The following is a 13,000-nucleotide window of genomic DNA, read 5'->3' as shown; positions in this document are numbered from 1 at the left end:
AGGTTCCTCTTTGCATGATGTAGTATTTCAGGTTAGATTGTAAGTCTTGTAAGGTTTTATCTGTACTCAAGGCTACTACAGCTTCAGTGCCCCACAGAGTCCCACTGTGGTCAGAAACTTAGCCCAGGCCTGATTCACGGCCCTGTTTTATGCCCACAATGTTTACTTTACTTGTATTTCCCTTAGCATAACGTATAGCCAATAACTCATCTTATAAATCATTTCAAGTTTAAGCACAGGTTGTTTGGTATATTATAAGCCACTATCATAGCATGGATTTTTGAGGTGTAGCGTTACAAATGATAGTAGTTTGGCGTCTAAGTCTAGCGAAACGGGAACTGCGTAGACCGTCTTCCTTTACCAGTCAAGCTGAATTGTAATCATTTATACACAGGCTTATGCCCAGTAAAGACACGGTTACCTATCCATGAAGACAATACAATGAGGTAGAGCTGTGACGTGACAATGACAGGGAGTCATTATGTCAAGGTATGTTGAGAGTGGTATATAGATACTAATAATTGCTATCATCCAGTTTAGTAATGCAGTGCATGCCTGATGTCCAGCCAGCCTGCCTGTTTGTGGTTGGGTTAGGGTTGCCCCCCCCCTGATACAGTCATCAAATGGTTGATTACTTTCAGCCTGGTGAGGTAATCCAGTCCCCTCTGCCTAGTGTGTAGTAAACCAGGGGCACACACCCCCACTCTGGTCCACCATCCATCTTTCCAATTGCTCAGGCCTCCACATAAAAAAAGATTAAAACCCCCTTTTATTGCACGAGGGAATTAAATAACTTTTAGAATGTGGTTTCTTATAAATCACTGGCTAAATGAATATTCATTGTCAACCCGCCTCGTGTCTGAGAAAGACAAGAGAAGGGTTGGTCTTTATAGGGTAAAGTTTTACTCCGTGCGGCCCAATGACAGTGTTGGTTGAGTGAACCACTGCAGGGATTTATGAAGCTGTTAAAAGGGAAAACAGCATGCTACGGAGGACAGCGCTTCTGGGGCTGCTTTATAAGCAGGCACGCTAATCAAGACTAAATGCATTTTTACAAGCTCCTCACTAATAAGAGGAGATTTTAAAGCTTTATGGCCGTGGTGTCACAGGACAGGAGACAATGACTGGCCTCTCCTTTCTGTAGCCAAGGTCTCTCTGTCCAGTCAAACGAGTTTCAAGTTGACTTGAGTCACAATCAGCTGCATTTTATTGGACTAACAGGAGACAAAGGAACATTCAAGGTCTTGAAGTCATATTCGGCTTAACTCAAATGATGCGTCCTTCTGTTAAGAAAACATGACATTGGTGTGAGTATCTCTATATGAAAAGACAAAAACAGTGCTTTATTCAATGTAGCGATCACCCTAGGTAAGTAGCCTGTCTTTCTCTTCTCCTGTACTGTGTATGTGGTCCTCAGAGCCCTCACTCCTCATTGAACAACCACACAAGGCCGGTAGTATAATAAATGAAGCCATAGATAGCCGAGGCAATGGGCCCTCCGACCGACCACTAATCGGAGTGGGGGAGCGCTCTGCCTCCCGCTGAGAGCTGGTCCAATAGTAAATCAATATTGTAGATCAGCGCTCCATCTGGCTGGAAAATGAGCGGATCACCATAAACATCTGGCCAGCGCCGCGTCCCGGCTAATCACTGATGGCCGTATTGACTTAGTTACTGCTCGTTCATATGCTGCAGGACAGTTTTAAATGTACATTCTCCAGGCAGGGGCATTAATCAGGGGATATTTAGTGGAGGGCCTGAGAGGGGAGGGAGCTGTAAATCTTGGATCAGTCAGTGTGGGGATAGGACCTGGGAGGATACAGACAGATAGACAGCTGTTAAATAGGGACATGTCATGCACAGTGTCGGTGTCCTGACAAGTAAGGACTGAATGAAAAACTTGACCAGGAACAATCTCAAAGCAATTCAGATACTGGGACTGAGGTAGAAGATTAAGAATGATAACGTATAAAATGGCCACCAAAATACCTTGGCCTCTGCATCCCTGCAGTGCTGCTACCGAAGAGTTAAAACAAGAGATTCCATTATGTAATTGTACTGATCCTTTCTCTTTGAGTGTCACTGTGACCCAACCCCAGCTTTTCTTCTTTACAGGATCACAGAGGGCTCGACAGCCACCACGTTCGAAGCACTAAAGGCTCGTATCCGGGAGCTGGAGAAACAGATCCTCCGAGGGGACAGATATAAGTGTCTCATCTGCATGGTAAGGAACCACCACACTCCTTTCTTCTCTGGCCATCAATGTGCTTTTCTCTCTGTCTCTATGCATGTCTACCATAAGAGTTTTTGAACCTAAGCAACCCGCCCATCCACTAGTATACCAACTCTTGGGTTGCCTCCCAAATGGCACCCTATTCCCCTTTTAGAGCGCTACTTTTTTATAAACTTTTTTAAATTGATTTTTTACCCCTTTATTTTCCTCCCATTTTCATGGTATGCAATTGGTAGTTAGCCTTCTCATCACTGCAACTCCCGTACGGACTCTGGAGAGGCGAAAGCCGAGTGCCGTGTGTCTTCTGAAACACAACCCAGCCAAGCCGTACTGCTCCTTGACACAATGCCCATTTAACCCGGACGCCGGCCGCACCAATGTGTCGGAGGAAACGCCATACACCTAGCGACCGTGTCAGCGTGCTCTGCTCCCGGCCCGCCACAGGAGTCACTAGTGCACGTTGAGACAAGGACATCCCTGCCGGCCAAACCCTCCCCTAACCCGGATGACGCTGGGCCAATTGTGCGCCGCCGCATAGGTCTCCCGGTCGTGGCCGGCTGCTACAGAGCCTGGACTTGAAACCAGAATCTCTAGTGGCCTTAAACCACTGCGCCACTCGGGAAGCCCTCAATAGAGTGCTACTTTTTGGTCAAAAGTAGTGCACTATATAGCGACTAGTGTGCCATTATGGATGCAGTTTTGTGGTGTGCAGGCAGAGACTTTGTGTTGACGTCTACTGTCTGGTGGTTGAAGTGATTCTTGCATGGCCTGAAAGTCAGCCCTCCTCCCTCCCTGCCCCCTGATGTGTGTGTCAGAGAGATTCTGTTGCACCAACTGTCGTAAACTTTGGAGCCCCAGTTGGAACCATCCCATTGAATTGGCCAATTACCACCCTGCAGCTTTGAGGACTTTCTCTGACCATTTCAACTGATGGTTCATTATAACTTATTGACCCCCCCTTCCAAAATTAACTCCTCTCTTTTAGTTATTGATGGTCACCTTGGTGATTGACATCCATCAATGCATCCACTTCCTTGAGAGTTGATTATCTGTCATGTCCCTAATGACTGGCTCAGCTGTTCTGGTCTGAGAGAGAATCAGACAACATGGATTAACAACACCTCACACCTGACCAATCAGAATCCTTTCAGAGGTGTTCCTGAGAGTGTGTTGTGGTGGTACTTAGACCCCACCCACCCTGCCATCCTATCACCCTGCAGAATGAGTGAAGATGCCAGATGCCTTGGCAACCCCTGCTCCCTGGCCCCGGCCCGGGCCCACGACTCTGTGAAAAGCAAGCAATTACTGACGCCTGCCCCTCCTAAAGGTTGTCTCAGCCCCGGGGTGACAGACAGGAGAGGAGAATGGATGCATATTGATAACTCCTGCCCTCCGGTGACCATCGTAAAGCTCATTCGTCATTACTGTCTTTTCCTCCCGTCACAAATCTCACTCAGCCAGGCTGAGGAGTGAAGAAGCTCTTCACACCTGTTTGTTGACTAGGTTTTGTTCTCATTTTTTAGAAGGGTGAGGAAATAGCCTATGCAATGACCTGAAAGTCTAACCCACCAACAGTTGGTCAGGAGTTATATTTGACTGCTTACACCTCATCACTCATTTTGAAACACAAAGTGGCATGGGCTTGTTAGGCAGTAGAGTTGAGGATCTTTCTCTACAAGCTCGTCAAGGAGTTTGTTTGTAGTCTGTGTTATCCGAACACTCGTTAAAGCATCATACAGGCAGACCACCTCAGCAGGTTCTTGTCAGTGAATCTCTACCACCTCCTACTGTTGCTTTATGGAACTGGACACTAGATGGAGGCATTGGATTTCACATCATCTTCACATTCAGTGTTCCCTGTTCTGTTTCAGTACATTTCATACAAAGAGCATATTCTGGCCTGTAAAATGATCTATAGCTTATTTTGACCAGAGCCTGCCACAAGTCTCAAACACATCACAAGAACTGCAACAGAAACTCTTATTGGCCTCTCTCTCCAGTGCCGCCTGATGTTGTGTGTGTGAGTGCATGTGTCGGTGTCCGTCCAGTCCGTCCATACCCGTTTCTTTCTATGCTTTGTAGTCCGCCACATTCTAGTGCTCAGCAGTGCCCCCTCTGTACTTCCCTACAGAGGAAGAGATTCCAAACAGACAGGGCTGAAGACAAGAATCTGGGCCAATGGGGGCGGGCCCTCGCGGTAACAGCGCCAAATGAGAGGCGGGTTGCTGAGAGCTCAAAGCCCCTCCCGCCGCTGAGCATTTACTGTTTGTATAGAGGCTACGTTATGGGCTGCAGCGGCGGCGGGATTAAACGGCTGCTCCCGCTCCGGAGGGTAAGGCTCTCTGTGCTCATCCACCCTCCTTCCCTCTGCCCGTCTGCTCGCTGGGCTGGCCGCCTCTCTCCTCGATGCCTGTGCTTCTAGCTGTGCTGCCTGGTGCTTTGGTTTGGTGCCGTCGTTCGTCAAGACTTGTCCAGTGTTGTGCCGTGTGTGCCTGCAACCGTGCGTTTGTGTCCATTTGTGTCAGTCCACACAGTTCCCCTTTAAACTCTTATGCTAATGTTCTGTCTCCCCCTTGTGGCAGGACTCGTACACGATGCCCCTCACCTCCATCCAGTGCTGGCACGTCCACTGTGAGGAATGCTGGCTCAGGACTCTGGTGAGCACCCAACACCAATCCACCCAGCCTCCACAACACATCACAACACTGCTGTTGCATGGCAACACTACTTCATCACATTACAGCCACTGATTATAGAACAGTTTCATAGTGAGTGAACATCCCACTTCACACACACACACACACACACACACACACAACCCTGAAACAAAGAGGTCTACTCTAACCTCTGAATTATACCCTCTTAGGTGTAAACACACAAACTTAACACACACACACTCTTGAGCTATTGTTTTGTTGTTCATTTTTTCTAATTTGGTCGTTGGTCAGTGATTAGCCAGTGGAAGCTTTGGATAATTAAGTAAATTATTTAGACAATTTTGTCGCATCTGACCACAAGGGTGTAAGTACCTCTTCTCCTCTCTTTACAAACACAGTAGTGAGTCCCACCTAACTCATGAACCCTTATTGTATAGTACAGTAGGCCCAACCAGGCAGGGAAACCTCCAAGATCTCTGCTGTATGTTTTGGGGAGGATTTGTTGTCACTAAGGCACTCCCTCCTCATCCTCTCCTCCTGTTTTTTGCTACTACACACGGAAGCAATTCGTAAGAAAATGTTTCCCAGCCACAGGTCAGCCCCCCTCATCCTCCTCCAATACCCAATATATTAAATATGCTGCTGTGTGGTGGAAGGGGAAGTCTGATGGGTGGATAATAAATGTGTGCCTGCTGCAGCAGCTTGTTCCTAATGTGGGCATTCAAATGTTGCCCGAAGACAGCAATACAAGCGTTGTGCTTCAGGGCTCCCCTCATATTGATCCAAGTAAAAGCGTGTAACCATCCGACCTTTTTTATGGCCACACCGTACACCAGGCTCATTAAGATCAGGTAACTCTTTCATTCTATATGAAGAAACGAAAGAAAGGACCTGCCGTCATTTCTTTGTGTAAAGAGAAGAGATGTAGGAACCTGGTTGTCATTGGAGCCAGGGTGCAGGGTAGAGGACGGGGGTGAAGGGGGGGGTTCTTAGTATATAAGAAGGCAGCTGGTACGGTAGCTAGTGTGTCTGATTTTATTCACTTTCAAAATGAACCTGTAGGCTGTGAAGACAACGAGTTTGGGCTTGGTCCAAGACTCCCTAACAGTTTTTGTGTTACTGCATGCTGCTGTTATGGAGACCACCTCTACTCAAGGCCATCCACCATCTTCTTAGCCTGGTCATTTCTAGACATGAGCAAACTTGTTGGGAGCCACAAATCCTCTTTGCACCGTGGTGTGAGAGCTGCTCGGGCCCCCAGCTGCCCCCCGACTCCTGCTTCTGGCAGCACAGAGACTCCACTGTTTGCTTACAGCTGTGTGCTCCCTTGTCTGGCAAAGATTTATTTACCCCTTTCTGCAAGCCAGGGCCTGACCCTGTGCACTCAGGTTTACACACACACAGGGCTAACCCAGCCCACCACATCAGTGTGTCAGGGATCAGTGTATGAACTCTGTGTCCTCTGCATACTCTGACTAGAACCGTTAGCCAGATCAGTCAGGGAGTGCCTCTGACTTTACATACACAGGTCCCTCCCTGTGTGCTGGAAGTTGACTCTCACTCTGAGCACAAACACTGGTAGTAGACTATACCCCTTCACAGTGTGGCTCCAGTAACCTTCCCCATAACTCTCATTTCTCTTTCTTGTTAATGAGACAGTGACAGGAGACCAGTGAAAGCTGGTAGTCTACATGTCTTTCGTGTTTTGAGCTGGTGGTATGTCAGCACTTGTAGGGGGAGGCGTTCAGCTAGATGACACTTGGCAGGCTCAATCAAACGCTCAAAATATTTGAAAGAAAACAAATTTGAACACAGGTCGGATACATGCCAGGGTAAGTGTTCAGGGCCCAGATTCACAAAACCTTAAGACATTTCTTCTTAACTGCATTTTTTACTTAACTATAGACTTATGGAGAAAGTAAAGCAAAGTTGCTATTCCTCAAAAAGGTTATTGGAAATGTTATTGCGCTATTTCTTATGCTTCTCCTTAAGCAAAAAGATAAATCTAATTCTTGAAAATACACTGCTCAAAAAAATAAAGGGAACACTAAAATAACACATCCTAGATCTGAATGAATGAAATATTCTTATTAAATACTTTTTTCTTTACATAGTTGAATGTGCTGACAACAAAATCACACAAAAATTATTATTAAATCAAATTTATCAACCCATGGAGGTCTGGATTTGGAGTCACACTCAAAATTAAAGTGGAAAACCACACTACAGGCTGATCCAACTTTGATGTACTGTAATTTCTGGACTATTAAGCGCACCTGAATTTAAGCCGCACCCACTGATTTAAAAAAATATATGTATTTTTTACATAAATAAGCCGCACATGTCCATAAGCCGCAGGTGCCTACCGGTACATTGAAACAAATTAACTTTACACAGCCTTTAAACGAAACACGGCTTGTAACAAAAATAAATAGGCTTTAACGAAACACGGCTTGTTACAAAAATTAAACAGTAGCCTACCAATAAAGTCATTGGTCACTATCTTCCTCCTCCTGTGCACTGAAACCACTGAAGTCATCTCCTTCGGTGTCGGAGTTGAATAGCCTCAGAATTGCTTCATCCGATGTTGGATCGTTTTCATTGTCGCTCTCGTCACTTTCATCCGGAGGCAAATTCCCAGCTGAACTGCCCTTAACAACACGCAGCAGTCCAGCCTTTCGAAACCCGTTGATGATAGTGGATTTTTTGACAATGCTCCACGCTGTCAGGATCCACTGGCAGACTTGACCATAAGTGGCTCTTCGCATGCGGCCCGTTTTAGTGAAGGATTTCTCCCCACTTGTCATCCAAGCCTCCCACTGAACACGGAGCGCCACCTTAAATGCACGATTTACACTGATGTCGAGTGGCTGCAAATACTTTGTTGTGCCCCCAGGAATCACAGCTGGAATTGAGTTTGTCCTCTTGATGGCTTCTTTCACAGAATCTGTTATGTGGACCCTCATGCTGTCCAACACGAGCAATGCCTTGTTTTTGTGAAAGAATCCTCCCGGTCGCTTTCCGTAACACTCCGTATGCCATTCATGCATTAGGCCTTCCGTCATCCATCCTTTCTTGTTGACTTTCATAACAATTCCTCTCTGGAATTTTTCTTTTGGCATCGTCATGCGTTTAAAAATGAACATTGGTGGAAGCTTTTCTCCCGATGCCGTGCAGCTCAGAACACAGGTGAAGTGCGTTTTTTCATGCCCAGTTGTTTTCAGCTTGACGGATGATTCGCCTTTCCTGTTGACAGTCCGAGTGAGAGGCAGGTCAAACGTCAGAGGAACCTCATCCATATTTATGATGTCGTGCGGGCCGATGGAATGCTCCTCTATCTTTGCATCAGTGAATTTGCGGAAGTTTGAAACTTTTTCCTCGTAGTCGGGAGGGAGCTGCTGACACAGACTCGTCTGTACCCTGATGGACAGGCCTTTACGTCTCATAAATGTTAGACACCACGATGGTCCACCTCTAAAATCCTCAAACTTCATTGCCGTGGCGATTGTTTTGGCTTTCAGTCAGATCTGCACAGTTGAAACACCTCGGCCGTCTGCTCTCTGTGTGTTGACCCAGTCGTCAAGCTCATTTTCTAGTTCGGGCCATCTGCTTTTCTTCCCTCTAAAAGCTTTTGTTGTCTTTTTGCACTGAGTCAGTTCCTCACGCTGCTGTTTCCAACGTCTTATCATCGACTCATTAAGGCCAAGCTCCCGTGCAACAGCTCTATTTCCTTTTCCAACAGCCAGATCGATCGCCTTCAACTTGAAAGCTGCATCATATGCATTTATCTGTGTCTTTGCCATGATGAGGGTGACAAAATGACTACCGTAATCAGAATGATGGGAAGTTTGAGCGCGCTCAATTTACGTCACATTATGTGACGGTGCTCAGTTTTTTGGAGGCATGAATCTTGTGAAAGCGGGAAAAATCCATAAATTAGCCGCGTCATTGTATAAACCGCGAGGCTCAAAGCGTGGGAAAAAAGTAGCGGCTTATAGTCCGGAAATTACGGTAATGTCCTTAAAACAAGTAAAAATGAGGCTCAGTAGTGTGTGTGGCCTCCACGTGCCTGTATGACCTCCCTACAACGCCTGGGCATGCTCCTCATGAGGTGGCGGATGGTCTCCTGAGGGATCTCCTCCCAGACCTGGACTAAAGCATCCGCCAACTCCTGGACAGTCTGTGGTGGATGGAGCGAGACATGATGTCCCAGAGGTGCTCAATTGGATTCAGGTCTGGGGAACGGGCGGGCCAGTCCATAGCATCAATGCCTTACCTCTTGCAAGAACTGCTGACACACTCCAGCCACATGAGGTCTAGCATTGTCTTGCATTAGGAGGAACCCAGGGGCAACCGCACCAGCATATGGTCTCACAAGGCGTCTGAGGATCTCATCTCGGTACCTAATGGCAGTCAGGCTACCTCTGGCGAGCACATCGAGGGCTGTGCGGCCCCCCAAAGAAATGCCACCCCAGACCATGACTGACCCACCGCCAAACCGGTCATGCTGGAGGATGTTGCAGGCAGCAGAACGTTCTCCACGGTGTCTCCAGACTGTCACGTCTGTCACATGTGCTCAGTGTGAACCTGTTTTCATCTGTGAAGAGCACAGGGCGCCAGTGGCGAATTTGCCAATCTTGGTGTTCTCTGGGAAATGCCAAACGTCCTGCACGGTGTTGTGCTGTAAGCACAACCCCCACCTGTGGACGTTGGGCCCTCATACCACCCTCATGGAGTCTGTTTCTGACCGTTTGAGCAGACACATGCACATTTGTGGCCTGCTTGAGGTCATTTTGCAGGGCTCTGGCAGTGCTCCTCCTGCTCCTCCTTGCACAAAGGCGGAGGTAGCGGTCCTGGTGCTGGGTTGTTGCCCTCCTACGGCCTCCTCCACGTCTCCTGATGTACTGGCCTGTCTCCTGGTAGCGCCTCCATGCTCTGGACACTACGCTGACAGACACAGCAGACCTTCTTGCCACAGCTCGCATTGATGTGCCATCCTGGATGAGCTGCACTACCTGAGCCACTTGTGTGGGTTGTAGACTCCGTCTCATGCTACCACTAGAGTGAAAGCACCGCCAGCATTCAAAAGTGACCAAAACATCAGCCAGGAAGCATAGGAACTGAGAAGTGGTCTGTGGTCACCACCTGCAGAACCACTCCTTTATTGGGGGTGTCTTTTCTAATTGCATATAATATCCACCTGTTGTCTATACCATTTGCACAACAGCATGTGAAATGTATTGTCAATCAGTGTTGCTTCCTAAGTGGACAGTTTGATTTCACAGAAGTGTGATTGACTTGGAGTTACATTGTGTTGTTTAGGTGTTCCCTTTTTTATTTTTTTGAGCAGTGTACATTTCTTGGATTTGTTCTTACTTCCAAGATAGCTAAACCGTTGTCATAAACTCTGGGCAGTGAGAGAATAGGCTCATGAAAGCAACTGAACATGTTTAATTCACTCACAAAGTTTCTGTATTGATTATTTTAAACCCAAGAAGATGTTTTAGAACAGTCATTTCAGTATGAAATATGTTAATGAGATTGCCATTGCTAGCTAGATAGCTAGCTAAATTGGTTGCCTAGCAACAAACATCTTGTAAGAAAATATTTGAGAAGTTCATAAGAATATCATATCTTAAGATATTGTTGAGGAATTGCACTTAAGTTTCCGAAGAAAAAAGAAGTTGTTGCGTAAGAAGTGTTTGTGAATCAGGGCCCAGTTAGATGGCTCGGTTGGCAGACTGTATGGTTGTGTGGCAGCCCTCCCTCCTGCCGTGGCAGACGCCCGTCTCTCTCTCCACTCGGGGCAGCAGCACCTCGTGTGGCACAGAGAGAGAGGAGAGACCACACAGCTCACCTTGCCCTGCTCTCAGCTCCTGCACCCATTGCCTTTTAATTACACCCTGTACACAGCTTTATAGGAGATGGCAGTGATTCAAAGTGGGAGAGAGAAGAGCAGGAACCTTGGAACAGGATGATGAGCAGGCTTTGATGCTCCACTGTAGGCCATCTGTCACTGACGGAGGCATGTGTGGGGATTGATACACTGGCTGAATGTGGTTTTATACCCGTTCTGTACTGATGTGGTTGTTTTGATCTAAACTCAGCAAAAAAAGAAATGTCCCTTTTTCAGGACTCTGTCTTTCAAATATAATTTGTAAGAATCCAAATAACTTCACAGATCTTCATTGTGAAGGGCTTAAACACTGTTTCCCATGCTTGTTCAATGAACCATAAACAATTAATGCACCTGTGGAACGGTCATTAAGACAAGAACAGCTTACAGATGGTAGGAAATTAAGGTCACAGTTATGAAAACTTTGGACACTAAAGATGCCTTTCTACTTACTCTGAAAAGCACCAAAATAAAGATGCCCAGGGTCCCTGCTCATCTGCATGAATGTGCCTTAGGCATGCTGCAAGGCATGAGGACTGCAAATGTGGCCAAGGCAATAAATTGCAATGTCCGTACTGTGAGACGTCTTCGACAGCGCTACAGTGAGAGGACGGACAGCTGATTGTCCTCGCAGTGGCAGACCTTGTGTAACAACACCTGCACAGGATCGGTACATCCGAACATCACACCTGCGGGACAGGTACAGGATGGCAACAGCAACTGCCCGAGTTACACCAGGAACGCACAATCCCTCCATCAGTGCTCAGACTGTCCGCAATAGGGTGAGAGAGGCTGGACTGAGGGCTTGTAGGCCTATTGTAGGCAGGTCCTCACCAGACATCACTGGCAACAACGTCACCTATGGACACACACCCACCGTCGCTGGACCAGACAGGATTGGGGAAAAGTGCTCTTCACCAACGAGTCACGGTTTTGTCTCACCAAGGGTGATGGTCGGATTCGCGTTTATCATCGAAGGAATGAGCGTTACACCGAGGCCTGTACTCTGGAGCGGGATTGATTTGTAGGTGGAGGGTCTGTCATGGTCTGGGGCGGTGTGTCACAGCATCATCGGACTGAGCTTGTTGTCATTGCAGGCAATCTCAACGCTGTGCGTTACAGGGAAGACATCCTCCTCCCTCATGTGGTACCCTTCCTGCAGGCTCATCCTGACATGACCCTCCAGCATGACAATGCCTCCAGCCATACTGCTCGTTCTGTGTGTTATTTCCTGCAAGACAGGAATGTCAGTGTTCTGCCATGGCCAGCGAAGAGACCGAATCTCAATCCCATTGAGCACGTCTGGGACCTGTTGGATCAGAGGGTGAGGGCTACGGCCATTCCTCCCAGAAATGTCCTGGAACTTGCAGGTGCCTTGGTGGAAGAGTGGGCTAACATCTCACAGCACGACCTAGCAAATCTGGTGCAGTCCATGAGGAGATGCACTGCAGTACTTAACTGCAGTACTCTGGTGGCCACACCAGATACTGGCTGTTACTTTTGATTTTGACCCCCCATTTGTTCAATGACACATTATTCAATTTCTGTTAGTCACGTCTGTGGAACTTGTTCAGTTATGTCTCAGTTGTTGAATCTTATGTTCATACACGTATTTACACATGTTAAGTACATACAGTGGGGCAAAAAAGTATTTAGTCAGCCACCAATTGTGCAAGTTCTCCCACTTCAAAAGATGAGAGGCCTGTCATTTTCATCATAGGTACACTTCAACTATGACAGAAAAAAAAATCCAGATAATGTATTTGCAAAATAAGTATTTGGTCAATATCAAAAGTGTATCTCAATACTTTGTTATATACCCTTTGTTGGCAATGACAGAGGTCAAACGTTTTCTGTAAGTCTTCACAAGGTTTTCACACACTGTTGCTGGTATTTTGGCCCATTCCTCCATGCAGATCTCCTCTAGAGCAGTGATGTTTTGGGGCTGTTGCTGGGCAACACGGACTTTCAACTCCCTCCAAAGATTTTCTATGGGGTTGAGATCTGGAGACTGGCTAGGCCACTCCAGGACCTTGAAATGCTTCTTACAAAGCCACTCCTTCGTTGCCTGGGCGGTGTGTTTGTGATCATTGTCATGCTAAAAGACCCAGCCACGTTTCATCTTCAATGCCCTTGCTGATGGAAGGAGGTTGTCACTCAAAATCTCATGATACATGGCCCCATTCATTCTTTCCTTTACACGGATCAGTCGTC

General features: G+C 47.0%; 1 protein-coding gene across 8 annotated transcripts in view; it reads left to right on the top strand.

The window, feature by feature from the left end:
• LOC110530324 (E3 ubiquitin-protein ligase RNF220) overlaps positions 1 to 13,000 on the top strand; it is a 171,952-nt gene that overhangs the window by 156,020 nt on the left and 2,932 nt on the right. For 4 of the 8 annotated variants that reach the window (XM_036985963.1, XM_036985962.1, XM_036985961.1 and 1 more), the window contains 3 exons: positions 2,116 to 2,224; positions 4,365 to 4,565; positions 4,816 to 4,890. In XM_036985963.1, the coding sequence (XP_036841858.1) occupies positions 2,116 to 2,224; positions 4,365 to 4,565; positions 4,816 to 4,890 (385 nt within the window). The remainder of the gene's footprint in view (positions 1 to 2,115; positions 2,225 to 4,364; positions 4,566 to 4,815; positions 4,891 to 13,000) is intronic. The other 4 variants (XM_036985966.1, XM_036985965.1, XM_036985964.1 and 1 more) reach the window with 1 other exon arrangement.

Source organism: Oncorhynchus mykiss, chromosome 8 (assembly GCF_013265735.2).
Source record: "Oncorhynchus mykiss isolate Arlee chromosome 8, USDA_OmykA_1.1, whole genome shotgun sequence".
NCBI classification, from domain to species: domain Eukaryota; kingdom Metazoa; phylum Chordata; class Actinopteri; order Salmoniformes; family Salmonidae; genus Oncorhynchus; species Oncorhynchus mykiss.
This window is presented reverse-complemented; position numbering and strand designations above follow the sequence as displayed.